Below are 14120 nucleotides of genomic sequence, written 5' to 3'. Positions count from 1 at the left end.
CTTATTGAAATAATGGGTTTATGTGCTTCCCAGCATCCTCCCCACAATGCCCCTTCCAGGCAAACCAGCTCTGACATCCTTTATCAACAAATCCATTAGAGCTGTTCCCATCTTTTCCCCTTCCTAGAAGTGGAAAAGTTTTTTTTTCCTGTGACAGTCTCAGACACAATCAGCTGAAGAAGCACCTTGCAGCTGTACTCACATCTCCTTCCCAACCTGATAATAATAGGCTAATGAATTACCAAAGCTTAGCTTCTTTAGGAGAATCAAGAGCCTGCACAGAATTGTGCATGAAGGAATGAAAGCTCTGGCATACAGGTACTTACAACTTACTCTTCCTTGTTAGCAATGGCTTCAAAACAAAAAGCCAAAACATTGTTTCAGAGTGAAATACTAATTCCCCACATTTAATAAAGGGGAGATAAAACATGTATCTCTTTGATATGTAGATTTTCTGAGGGAAGACATGATTAAGACTGATGTCTAGAAATAAGGAATAAATATTCATTTTGAACTATAACATTCAAGTGTTATAATACTGCAAAGAGAATGCATATAGTTGTTTTAAATAAAAAAAAAAAAACAAGAAAAGAAAATCACATGAGGAAAGAATGTGCAGTCTCTTGTCCTAGAAATGCTTTTGACAACTACCTTTTGAATCTTAGCCAAAGAAGAACAAAAAGAAAGTGAGACAGGCAAAGAAGCTGGTTCTGTACTGCTCAGAAACCCTCCACTCCTCCACTGAGGATCACACTCCCCTGCAGCCACCAGGTGCTCTTGCGGTGGATAAAAACTCAACCAATGCAGTTTAAAATAAATAATTTGGTACCAAAATGCAAAGAAGCCTCACAAATGCTTCAGTCAAAGTTATTTATGCACTTCCATAACCCAGACTAGTACTGGGCACCCCAACAGATTTTTATCACTCATGAAGTCATTACTCAACGTTATACCCCTAGACTCCGAGTAACTGAATCCTGCATGACAAGCATCAGGATTAAAAGCTATCCCAGAAATCCTGAGGTCAGAGCAAAGAATCAGCTCCAAAAGGGCAGTGATGCTTCAGTGCCAATTAACATTGTCATCTTTTCAAACTAAAGAATGTATTTCCTGTTAAGAATAATGAGCTGAGCTAGCAGTATGTATTTTGTCTACACTGCTGTAAAGCATGAATCAAAATGGCAGGATGCATTAGGAGGGTCTTGTTTCATACCATAGCCGGTAAAACTTGGCCCCATTCTAAGCTGGGGCTTCAAATTCCTAGAATATATGATTCTGTCTTCCTTTTAATACCGCATTTTTATGTTCAGATGCCAACAATTCACAGGCTAGTTTTTTAGACTGATACAGAAGCTCTCCTCTGTTTTTCCCTCTATGACAGTAAAAAGAGGATAGGTCTTTCCAAGGAAGGAAAATGAAATTTCCTATTCCATATACTTTTCAATAGCATGCTGCAAACATGTTGACTCAGAACCACAATGTCAACACAGTGAGAACACAGGCAGATATGCAAAAAGAGCAGCACATCACTTACTCTTACTGGATTCAGGTGCATCCAAGCTGCAAACATGCAGCAACTTCAAGTGCCTGAGCAACCCACCAATTCCAACAACAGTCTTTTCTGCTAGCATCTACCAGACATACATCCACAAGGAATTAAAACGTTTCATTAAAGCTGATTTAGATCAAGAAGTCTCCTTCTTAGAATGTGAATTCAACAAATGTAAGGTTCTGACAACCAAGACATTATATCCTTGTGACTGGAACCTTTGTCTTTGAGCAATGACTAATACAACCATAACACACACACACTTTCATGGTCAACTATGCTAATAAAGAAGTGTGTATCTTCTTTTGATTACATATTCTAGCACACCTGCAGTTTCCAGCTTTGTCCCTCCAGCAAATCTTTCACCTCTGTCTACAAGACACCAGGTATAGATACACATATAGATAGTTGCTCATCACTGGACTAACAGATTATGTGTATTTCAACCTAAAGCTGACCATTCCTGTGGCAAGTAGATCCCCCAGTCTATCTAGACGTGCTTGAGTAGCACCAGTGAAATAAGGCAAGGCAGTATGAGTGTCTTTGCTAACAGGTAATGAAGCAAAGATCAATCGGATCCAAGAGCAACATGGCCCTATGAAGCAGGATTATCACAGTCCTAGCCCCTCTGAAACCCTTCCACAATACCTTCTCTCTTGTGCTAGATGCAATGCACTGAGTATTAATGCAACCAAAGGACTTCCAAGTAACTGCCACAGGCTGCTGTGAAGGATCAGGGTTAAAGTAAAAAGGGTATATTAAATCTAAGGCCACATCTTAATTCTGTTCTCAGAAATTAAACAGACTAAATTTAGTATCCTAGAAGGAAGAGTTGGAACCCTAGTACTACATTAAACTTCATGTTTCCAGCCACTGAGCAGAGGAGGTGAGAGCTGGACACTTGGGAAGAGTGGCAGGGAAGGACTGTGTCCTTCCTTTACTTTCCAGCCTGCGGAGCCATTCAGCAGAACAGAGGTTGCTGGAAACTGCTGAACTCACCTGCTGTCTGTCTCTTCCAGCCAATCAGTTGGCTCTAGCTGTGCAATTTAAGTGTCAGCACCCTCCAGTGTAGTACAACAGAGTGGATTTTAGAAGCTGCATTTTCAAGTGAGGAGTAAACACAAACTGCAGCTGCCAGCCGTGCTACCAGTACCATGCAGAAAGGGAGGCCTGTTCCATGATTCAGATGGAAAGGCTCACGGCCTTCAGAGAGTTCATGGCTTCGCCTTTGAGCTTAGAGGATGCTGTTTATTATACACTGAGTGGACCAGCCTGGTACTTGGCAACCTGATTTCTTTTCTGTCCTACTGAGCAGTTGGATGACCTTAAATGAGTCAAATCCAGCTCTCTGTTTCAGCACCTCCCATTCCCCACATTTTATCTAAGTCACTCAGGTAATATGTCTAGTCTCCTCTGTACAACATTGGAAGATCTAAGGATGAAAGGACTGTGTGATAGTCAAGCAATAAGCTACTAGAAACAAAAAGTAAATACTTCTGGAAGGAACAATCATGAACTAACATCTGTTAGTACATCACAGATAAAATGCACATACTCCCCACTGTGATTGTATGCAATTCCAAAACTGTAGTGTTATTAAATAGATCATCTTCACACTGGTAACTCCTAACTCTTTTAAAGCATTATTTTATCACATTATGATGCTAGAAATGGAAAAATGTAATGGAGCCATTAAATCTCCTCCACACCTCTGTCCAAGTACATGTCTTGCCAAGTAGGTTTTCATTTACGGAAAACCTGCTGGGTTTTTATTTACGGAAAACCTGCTGGGTTTTTTTCAATCTACTTTTAAGTCTCTAAGAATGAAAGGCTTGAGAAGTCCATTCTATGCCTTACACATTTTGAGCTCTCCTTGATGAAGCAGCTAATTAGCATCTGCCACTCACTATATACCCAAAGAATCAGAGGAACAAAGTCATTTATTGTTATTTTTAGCTACACAATGAGTATACAGGCTTTTACAATTTTCCCTTCAATATGAATATGAATTCTTCAAAGACCTTCATGTCTTCTTGTCATTTTTATAATGCATTACCAAATCTTTTCTTGTAGGGAGGTGAACAAACTCAATATGCTAGACAAGGTTGTCTACAGGTATCTACAGATAGATCATAAATTTCTGCTTCAAAAAGCAGGCGTAACCTCTGACTTTTAGACAATATATGACATTGAAGACTCTTAAGAAAGCTGTACAAAGATTTTAATTGCTATCTCAACTGCTTAAAAATATCAGAGTGCTTTGGAGGTGGATGTGAACCAAGGTGGGCCTGAACCTGTTCAGTGGGCCTAAGGAAAAGCGATTTGATCTACTTTCCCTTTTAAGTATTGTAAAGTAAATGAGGAACAAGTCAAATACAAAAATAAATTCACAAGAGGAAGCATAAATGCAGGATTCTAAGGACTCAAAAAGCAAAACCTTCTTTTACTAGCTAGAAATAATGTTCCCAGTGAAAGGTCAGAAGCAGTAACTCCACAACCCAAACTATGGGCTTCAACTCCCAGCCTTCCCAAGAAGTCAGCACTTCTATATTCAGAACAACATGCAAAGAATTTGGCATTAAACTTAGCATGTATAAAAGAACAATGCTATTTAAGCAGTAATTAAAACTGTCCAGAGAGGAAAGGAGGAACACGTTCTCAGGCTAGACAAGCCTTCCTTGGTATTTGGACAGGAAAGAAAGGTAATTGCTTTAATCATCCACTTCAGAGGATGGCAGTAAAAGCATGCACTGGCCTTGATTTGCACTGCAGTTAAAGGCACCACAGCTTAGACAAAGTTATTTTCCACATAGCTTCTGCTGTGAATATAGTACCAGGCACGCCTATTTCTAGCTTCACTGTGTCAGTGACAGACATTTGAAGCCAACATGTAGACAGTTAGTAACAGGCATACATACAAGTTCTTCTCTTTCTGTATCTAATGTTAGCCTTCCTCAGGGAAGGTCTGCTCCTGCTTGCAATAGAAGAGATTCTTGGGGAACTAATTATCAGTACCAGGATTCACATTCTGACTTGGACACCTCCTCTTTGTAATACCAGCCTGACTCACTAGCACACAAGGACCTACCTCCCAGTGGCTAACAATGAGACAGCTGACCTTTCCAAGTACTGTTCCTAACACTGCCTGCAACCCATATTGCTTCTGACTATAAAATTGCTTCTATAAACCCAGTGTTATAACCCAGCAGGGACTCTTGAACCAGTTCCTGAGGAAGCAAGACAAATAAATATATTTTTTAAAATACAACATGGCCCACATATTTACAAGCATGCCAGGAAATGGCACAGACATCTGTGCAACATCTATGTATGAATTTGGATTTGTATCTTTGGAAGAAAAGCCAGGATACAACCAGGGTGGAAAGCGTCACAGTGCACTTGCTTCATCCCTACTTCTGGACAATTGAAAAACTGGGATCATCAGATGCGTCCCACAGTGTACCTGCACTGCAGAACAGACATATCTACCAAGATCATTTCCATCAATACAAATGTGAAGTATTTGTGAAAGGATCAACAGAACAAAGAAATATTTTCAGCAGGCTGCTCAGCAGTACAAGACAGAGCTATACATTCCTGGAATGAATGAGTAACTACAGTCACCAGTTAATTACACCACTTTGCTGTCAAAACACAAAAACCTGTATGGGGCGGAATTCACTACCAATGATTCTTAGCATGTTCAAATACTTGAATTTACCTCTGCTACACCTGCTTCTTTCTCTCCTGATTTGGAAGAAGTTCCACTTGCCTTGTTGTCACCATGCTGTTAAACAGAGAAAATAAATGCGTAGTTAAGATCTTATAGTATACCTTCTATGTAGAGAAATTCCCAAACATCTTAGTGCATGTATGATGCCTTTCATCTACCACAATATGACAGAAGAGAACATCCTAAGTTTTCCTTCTCACTAATGGACAGGGTTTCTAAATGATCTGCTGGATATCTTCAAGCAAAATCACAGTCATGAAGTCATGCCAGGGCAGTACATGTAACATAATTACTCCTGTGACAAGTTCTGGAAGATATTAAGCTTATCACTCATTCCTCACCAGCCCAGCACTCTTCAATACTGGCTTTAGAAACACTGTCAGTCCCACCAGCCTCAGCAGAAACTGAACATCTCTCAGAGAGACCAACACAATATACACTATCATGAGCACTCCAACACCTGCTTAGACACATTAGAATGCTCATTATGCCCAGCCTTCTTTACCTGGAGGAAAGCTGTTACTATTTTCTCCAGAATTCTGCTGCTGATATGCAAGAACTAAATGCTGTAGCAGTGCAGGCACAGGTACACATTAGGAAATACAGTTCTTCTACATCTTCCAAACCTCCTTCATCTTACATTCCCTCCAGGACTTCAAACCTCTGCTTTCATCCAACCTTATGTGCAATCCCATCTGCTGCCCAAGTGTAGCAGTGTACAGAAGGACAGAGTTTGTTCAGCATGCACACTGGCATCCAGCGCATGCTTTACTCTCTGCATCTCTGGTGAGCAGTGAATATGGCCCCTCAGAAAAGCTTTTTCAAAAGCAAATTGTTTAATCTTTAGAATAGTAAAAAACGAAACATTTTACCATGAATACAGAAGTCGCTGTTATCTGATGGCTAGTGTTAACTTCCAAAAGCAACTGAGACACCTGGGAATGAGGATTCATGTCCAGTTTGTTTTGTTAAGTAAATAGAGGAGATTATTTGAGACCCATTTATTCCTTCTGTTTTGAGGACTGAGCAGCAGGAGGTAAAGTTTGCTAACCCACTAATGTAACGAGTTTGTACAGGTTTTTCTTTACATGGCTACAGGGAGAAAGTAATGATCCATGTATGATTGCACTATCTTCAATAGGAACACGTTCAAGCACATCAGCAGACATGCTGGGAAAATATTAAAGCTGAACGAACAAGCAAGACTAAAAAAGAACTAGTATGTGTCTAATCTGTTTCCACTATTTTGGTCTATGACAGCATTTTCAAAAATTGTTTTAGACAGCCTCTAACAATTCAAGTTTTTAAAATTAGTTTGGGCATGAATAAGATACTTGACAAGTTTTAAAATTGAAAATACTATTCTCATATTCCAATTGTGCCTCTTCAGAGGAAAAACAGTCCTTGTAGGTTGTTGTTTAATATAAGAGATGAATTGACTCAGTGTCCTGTAATAGCACTTTCAGTATAGACACAATTAGCCTCATTATCTGCACTTTTTAGTGATACAATGAAAGCGCACACCACATACCTCTGAAAGCAACGTCAGTAAGTGCGTTTTTGCTTACAAAGTGGTAAGTCCAGAGCCAGCACTGCTACACACTCAGGAGCCACAGCTCCTACCCAGCAAAACTTCGTTGTGTGGACCAGCCCTCTTCCTAAACAGATACCCTTGGCACAAAGTGCTACCTAGATTCAGCTACTAAAACAAGCACGCCTTTCTGTACCCTGCACATATTTTACTGCTTTTATCCATTTGCTTCTTCAACATTGGGCATAGCTTTAAAAGCAGCAACACCATTTAAAGCTTAGATTTTTTTTTCTTTTGCTAAAACAACTCCAGAATGCAGGAGTCTTACATACCTCCTACAGAGTGTGCCAGGCTTTTACCAGGGCCAAATCTGGTGTTACTCTTTCTCCCTAATCCATCTCCTTGTCTTCACACCAAGGAAACCCATACCAGACAGGACCACAGCATCAACAGGGCCTCCGGTCTCAAGACTACAAAGAAGAAGATAACGCTGTACCAGCAAGTCACAGACAGAGCTCGGAGTGTGCCCTCTTGGGTGCCAAGACTTCTGCGTTTGCCTGCCTCAGCATCCACTTTTCCTCTTTTCCCATCCTCAGCTTGACAGCTAGGCACAGCTGTCTATGCTGCTTGCAGAGGGCAGGACAAGGGGCCTAGCAGCATTCCCTCAAGCAGGGTATCAAAGCCATGTCCCAGAAGGACCCCAGAGCAGCTTCACTGGCCAGAGAGAAAAAGGAATGGACCAGGACAATGGCCACAACTTTGCTACCCCTAAATTCAAGTGAGAGAGAGATTAAATGCATGCTGTCTTCCCTCTAAAAGGCTGTGCCAAGTAACACCTACAACAACAACGCTGTGACTTAAAGGCCAAATACTGTTCATCACGTATGGCCTGACCAAAGTAATTTTCTATCCAGTAAGTTGGAATCACACACTGTGTGCACATTCATCACTGATACTCTCTGGACTTGGATAATAAAAGAGTCTATGAAAGTATTACCTCACTTTAAAGTCTGCCATCCTGAGGAGGTAACCTGGGAATGCAACTTTCTAACACACCTTCTGAGAAGACCGCACTGGTTCCCTGAACAGCTGATGCTTGAGACAAAATGAGACCCTGTTTCAAAAATGCCTTTCAGCAGCTCTTTTCTGCTCTGTATTTCCAAGCTTTGAACCTTCTACTGAAAAAGAAAATAATAATAAAAGCAAATCAATCAATCTGCTTAGCAAGAGACTAAGCAAGCTCAGGTTTTCCAGAACAGTATGCATCCATCACTCTTTTACATTCTCAAGTGGATGACAGAGTTGACTTTTCCTTTGGGCACTCTTTCTTTTTTCCACTCATCTTTCGTTACATTGCCAAAGAAATATATCCATAACCAGGCAGAGGACAGGAGCAGCTCCAGGTCTGTCACACAGACAGTGGGCATGAAGTTGAAGTTACATTTCTAGTTCAACTAAGGAATTAACAACAATTCCTTACAGTTGTTAAGTTGGCCCAAAATATTTTCCATCTCTACTAACTAAAACTGAAACACATAAACCCACTCATAATCACATGCTCAGAAAATACAAAGAAGTATCATGAACCAGAACATTTATCCTGAGATATTCATCTTATTCAACAGTGCACAAAAATGTCATGACACTGTTGTTTTATAGACACAACTTTAACTTCTTATACAAAGAGCAACTAGAAAGAAACTGGCCTCAGTGAAAAGCACAGGGCAAAATTCTAAAAACTGAACACATGACTACATTCTCAGCCCAAGCTTACACAAATCAGACCTCAACTAAAAGTCTTGCATCAAGAAATTCCTACTAAACCTCAGGAGCCCCATAAGCATAAATGAACTTTTGGTTCAAAGCCATTGAGCAGCATCTCAGAGGACTGCAGTGACAACACGCTCAGTCACTGGGTGAGAAGGGAAGCCTCCTTGCAAGCCTCTCAGATTAAGTCAACCAACTTTGCACTGCAGATATTAAAGGAAATGCATCATTCCATACAGAGAGGAATCTGACCTACTGTTTTCAGTTGAAACTGAGAATGCAGCAGAGATCGTTGATGCTGCTCAGGAGACTGCCAAATGGAAAGAGGTGGCAGGGGAACTACAATCAAGCAATGCAAGGAATGGAAAGGTGAAACCTAGATTCTTATTACAGCCATCCTGTTCTGTTTTAAATACACAAGCCAGTAAAAACCTTGGTAGAGAGACCAGTGAATCTTTTTTGTGTCTGTTCTCTCTCTCACCTTTTCTGCTTTCCTTCTCATCCTTCAGGAAGGTCTCCCAGGCAGAAACTGTCCTGTGCACTGGGCCAGAGCACGCTGCAGTCCCACACAGAGGCCTGCAGGCGCTATTCTGGTGCCAAAACTGTAACCACGGGTTTACCACAGAGCACGTGGGTCAGTGGTTTCCTTACCTGATCACAAATAGCAGCACACTGTCTTAGCATCTTTTTGTACATTGGATTCAGTGACCCAGGACAACAGAGGCCTTTAACATTCATGTCATCACTTAACGCAGCAATTCCCAAACATTCCTCCCTGTAACTTGGTGTCCTCCACCATACTGTATCACTGATTTGACACACAATACACAATACTCAAAAACGTTTCAAAATGCCTATCTAAGCTACTTACAGCAATTTAAAATTTAACAGATATTATTTACCTGATTATATATTCAGGAAATACATTATGTTTTCTTCTGAAACCCACCTTACACAGTGCATACTTTCCATAAAACTTTAACAGAACACAAACTTTTTTTCACTGCTCTGTAAAGAGACCGTTTCCGCATATGACTAATAAACTATAAAGAAGACTTTCAACAGCAATTGCAGGTTTATAATGACTAACGACCTAAATCCAGCCAAACCACGTGGAGCTATGAGACAGCTATGGTTTATTCAGGGAGAATCTAGCAAGCGACAACATTTCCTGGCAACTCCACTACCTACCTGCAGTTACCATATGTTCCTGAGAACAGACACACTACGAGGATTTTTCCAAAGCAGAAACAATCCCATAAAAATTCTGCCTTATGTCACACATCGCTATGTTTTGACCGAGGGGTACAGTTTTCGTCAGCTAGCAAGCTCTGCCTTACTTCAGAAGATGACAGAAACTGCCAAATCCCTGATTTTTCAGCGTCACTTATCCGCGGCAGGATGATAGAAGTACATCCAGAGTACACCACATTCTCATCTGACCTGAAATTCTACTGCACGAACGCTTTGGGGGAAAAAAAAAAAGGAAAGAAAAAAGAAGCGCTGATGTACCTTCTGTCACCGTAAAATCCTTTCCTAAGTCTTAAAGACAGAGAGGGGAGGCCGCCCGCCGGAGCGGCACGCCGCCGCCCCGTTCCTTCCCCCGGGGGTGGCCCAGGCTCCCCGGCCGTCCCGCCGCACCCCTGCATTTACCGTGGCGTACCACCACCTCGCGAAAGCCATGGTGCTGCCCTCTGCTCGCTGCTCCCTGCTGCCCGGCTCGGCTCGTCAAGGCCTGGGCCGCACCCCGCCCCACCAGCCGCCTCCACCCCAGGGCGGCACCGCCGCGGCAGCAGCCTCCCACTCCCGGCCCTACGGCACCAGGGCAGTGACCGCGGCCACGCCGAGCCCGTGAGGCAGCTCGGGCAGCGCCGCCGGGGCTCGCCACTGCCATCCCCACAGCGCCCTGGGGACTACAGCCACCTGCCCCGCCGCCCGAGCCCCACCTTACCGCGGCGGGGGGCGGCTGCCTCCCCGTCCCGGGCTGAGACATAGTGGAGGGACTCCCTTCCGCCTGCCCCGGTGCGGCTCTGGGCCACGGAGAAGCTAGGGTCGGCCGGCGAAGCAAGGGGAAGCGACCGATCTAGGGGCGCGGCGGTACCAGTGGCACAGCTTTCTGGGGCGGTGGCGGATCCTCCCCTTCCTGCCGGGACCAGGGGGGGGACGCGGGAGGAGGAGGGCTGAGGTTCGCGGCGATGGCTTCAGTCCGGAGAAAGCTGCGGGCATGCCCCCGACTCGCAAGCGCCGGGGCAGGGCAACGCTCACCCGAAACTAGAGTGCCTTTTCTTGAATAGAAGAGGTGAAGGGGCAGATTCTTTTCTTTTGCTGCGAAAGACTTTACCATTGGAAGAGCTTTGGGTATGGACACCCGACCCTCAGCTGGAGGTTGGTTTGAGGCAGCTCGTGTCAGAGATCCTGCCTCCACGGCTTCTCCCTAGAGGGAGCCGGACGGTGGGTGTGTGTGCGTGCTCTGTCGTCCCGGCTCCTCTACCAGCCTCCAGCCTTTGCCAGTAGCTTTGGCTTGAACCCACGCTAAAGGAAGGGTACATCTTCACACCTTCCTGCAAAACCATGCCCTTGGTTTTGAGCAGGTCATACATCCTGTAGGTTGCTGTGGTGGTAGCGTTCATGTTTAGGGGATTTAGCATAGCTAGGGTTGTTAAATGTAAAGGGTTTCCGGGTCTGATGTTTATTTGAGAGTGGGACGCAAATGTCTCTGGCCGTGTAAATCTACACAAATGAGCTGTGTGGGGTGTAGTGATGGCCCTTCCAAACTACTGCAGGAACAGGTCGTGGTCAGTCAGAGTTGAAAGAATCATAGAATCATAGAATGGTTTGTGTTAGAAAGAACTTTAAAGCCCATCCAGTTCAACACTCTGCCATGGGCAGGGGCACCTCCCACTAGACCAGGTTGCTCCAAGCCCCGTCCAACCTGGCCTTGAACGCTGACAGGGATGGGGCAGCCACAGCTTCTCTGGGCAACCTGTGCCAGGGCCTCAGCACTCTCACGGGGAAGAACTTCCTAAGATCTGATCTCAGTCTCCCCTCTGTCAGGTTAAAGCCATTCCCCCTTGTGCTGTCCCTACAGGCCCTTGTCCAAAGCCTGCTCCAGGTTTCTTGCAGCCCCTTTAGGCACTGGGAGCTGCTCTAAGGCCTCCCCTTAAGGAGCCGTATTTTCTCCAGGCTGAACCAGCCCAGCTCTCTCAGCCTGTCTCCAGAGCAGAGCTGCTCCAGCCCTCGCAGCATCTCTGTGGCCTCCTCTGGACTCACTCCAACAGCTCCATGTCCCTCTTGTGTTGTTGCCCCAGAGCTGGACACAGGACTGCAGGGGGGGGTCTCTCCAGAGTGCAGCAGAATGACAGAATCCCCTCCCTGACCTACTGCTCATGCTCTGGGAATGCAGCCCAGCACACGGGAGATCTGGGCTCAAGCGTGCACTGAAGCTGGGTCATAGGAAGCTTCTTATCAACCAACACCCCCAAGTCCTTCTCAGGAAGAAAGATGAAGCACATCCAAGCCACCATGACCAAAACCTGGAAAATGCTCTCTGAGCAGGAATGGTGCAGTCCTGAGCCCTGTTTGACCAAGTCTCCTGTTCATGTGGATATGTAGCTGGAATGAAAAATTCATTGTTTACCAACAGCACTACTCTGAGGCTCCCTCAGTAAGGAAACAAAATGTGACTGAGGTGGTGTGGCAAATATTCTTGAAGCATTGTGGCAAGAATGATGAATTATAACATAAGTCAACCTCCAGTAAAAGAGGTTCAAAATGCAATAGATGACTTGCTGCCTGTAGGTACTTAAACACAGGTTGCATGCAGGAATTGGCACAGTTCATCAGTTTTGTCCTGCCCAGGTCTTGTTTATGCACAGTTTAAGTAAAATAAAAAGGTGTTTTGGTTGTTCTGTGCTAGGGAATCCCAAGTTTAGGCTGGTTGGGTGCAAAAAGCAATTGGATGAGCTGTATTACTCTGAAGAGGTAACAGCAGCAGTGGATCCTGCACATGAGCTTGGGCGAGGAGGCTGTCTCTATCAGCAGAAGGAAGCAGAAGTGTCTGAGTCTTCAGCAAGTGCTCACCACCTAAGCAGCTGTGGGGAAGAGGCGACAGGGCAAGCCACTTAGTGGAAAGTCTGTAAAGTCAGTTAGTGCTCGTGCATTCTCCCATCAGACAGAAAGGAGGTGAGTGGACCCCTTGAAGCCTTGGTGATTGGCTTTAATCTCCAGAGATGAAGGATGGTTCAGATGTGTCATATACCTAAAGCAGTCGCTGCTTTTCCTTGTGATTAGCTACGTGCAAATCTACAGCTAGTCTCTGAAGTATTCCAGCCTGTGACATGTCTAGGGTTTGCATTCCACTTGATGGGTCACCTGCTTAAAACATTCAGTACTCAGACTTTCCCTGAGCTCTGCGTTGTATCTGTCTGTGGAAGTGTAAAGCAGCTACATGTGACCATCTTACAAGGATGTGCATCTAGGCAAGGTGCTCTGGAAGAGACCAAGGCAAGGGCCATATTTAATGCACAGCTTTCACGCAGGGCTGTTGTGTGCTTTTTTATCTGCAGTCACTCTGACAGGTCTAACAGATTTTACTGCATTCCTCAGCTGCAGGCAGCAGGCCCTCCCTGCTAAAACAGTGCTCCAGGAAGCCTCCAGCAAGCTTTACTCTGCTCATTACTACATGCCTGATGACCAGCAACTGGAGCTGACAGTAGCTGAAACTGTGGAGTTCACAGTAATGAGGCAGTAGTACATGAAATCCTTGGTGATGTCAGTCTGTATCATGCTGGGCCAACGTTGAGGGTTCTGCTGATCCAGATGTACATTGTCAATTCTAAGCTTTCCTAGTAGGAAGTTAGATGATAAATTAGATGAGTATTGATAAGATTTGAACACTTGGTAGCTGCACGAAGGAGGAGAGCCGCCCGGACATTGCCTCCAGTTCTGCAGCCACTGTGTGTGTCTGCAGCTATTTGGAAAATGGCTGGGCTCCAGCCTTGCAAGGAAATTGGGCTCTGGGTGAAGGGCTTTGGCACTGTTGTTTCTATTAGAAGACTCATGTAGCTTGCCACTGCTTTAAGAAACCATTGTGTATTGGCAATTTCTGCATACATTTATTCTTAACTAGTTTAGATTACTTTCATATGTAATTGAGGTAGACAGCACACGTTTCCAGGGAATGGAAAAGCAGATACTCATACCTTTTACAAGTGATCTCAACTGACAGGTGCGTGAGTCAGGTCTTCAACTACTGCAGGCCTAAACACCATCCCAGCAGTTTGCTCAGTTGGATAAAGATTTTTGTATTTGCTTGGAAGAGTTGGTAGTAATTATCCCAATCAGTCTGACTCTCCTTATCTTTAATTAGGAAAATCAAGTTTTTCTTGCAGCTTTCAGTAGCATACAGGTGTATAATTTCAAAGACACATTCTGTTTTCTGTTGCATTTTCTGCTTAACTATTTCAGATCATCTGTTGGCAAACAAACCTGCTAAAGCCTGCAGAGATTTGACATGGCTGATAGGTAAGTTCTGCAGAGGA

The 14120-nt window shown here is 44.1% G+C and overlaps 1 protein-coding gene across 10 annotated transcripts in view; it reads right to left on the bottom strand.

The window, feature by feature from the left end:
- The window catches only part of CAST (calpastatin), a 66158-nt gene extending 55433 nt beyond the window's left edge, over nucleotides 1-10725 (bottom strand). For 3 of the 10 annotated variants that reach the window (XM_061445331.1, XM_061445332.1, XM_061445333.1), the window contains exons 1-2: nucleotides 10532-10724; nucleotides 5271-5336 (exon numbers count right to left, since the gene is read on the bottom strand). In XM_061445331.1, the coding sequence (XP_061301315.1) occupies nucleotides 5271-5336; nucleotides 10532-10573 (108 nt within the window). In that variant the 5' untranslated portion in view covers nucleotides 10574-10724. Of the gene's footprint in view, nucleotides 1-5270; nucleotides 5337-10233; nucleotides 10341-10531 lie in introns of those variants that run through there. The other 7 variants (XM_061445328.1, XM_061445336.1, XM_061445327.1 and 4 more) reach the window with 4 other exon arrangements.
- Between the last annotated feature and the right edge of the window lie 3395 nt (nucleotides 10726-14120).

The sequence above is a fragment of the Pezoporus flaviventris genome, unplaced genomic scaffold (genome assembly GCF_033815535.1).
Source record: "Pezoporus flaviventris isolate CSIRO_AGI_PZ_B2104156 unplaced genomic scaffold, CSIRO_AGI_Pfla_v1 ptg000004l, whole genome shotgun sequence".
In the NCBI taxonomy this organism is placed as follows: domain Eukaryota; kingdom Metazoa; phylum Chordata; class Aves; order Psittaciformes; family Psittacidae; genus Pezoporus; species Pezoporus flaviventris.
This window is presented reverse-complemented; position numbering and strand designations above follow the sequence as displayed.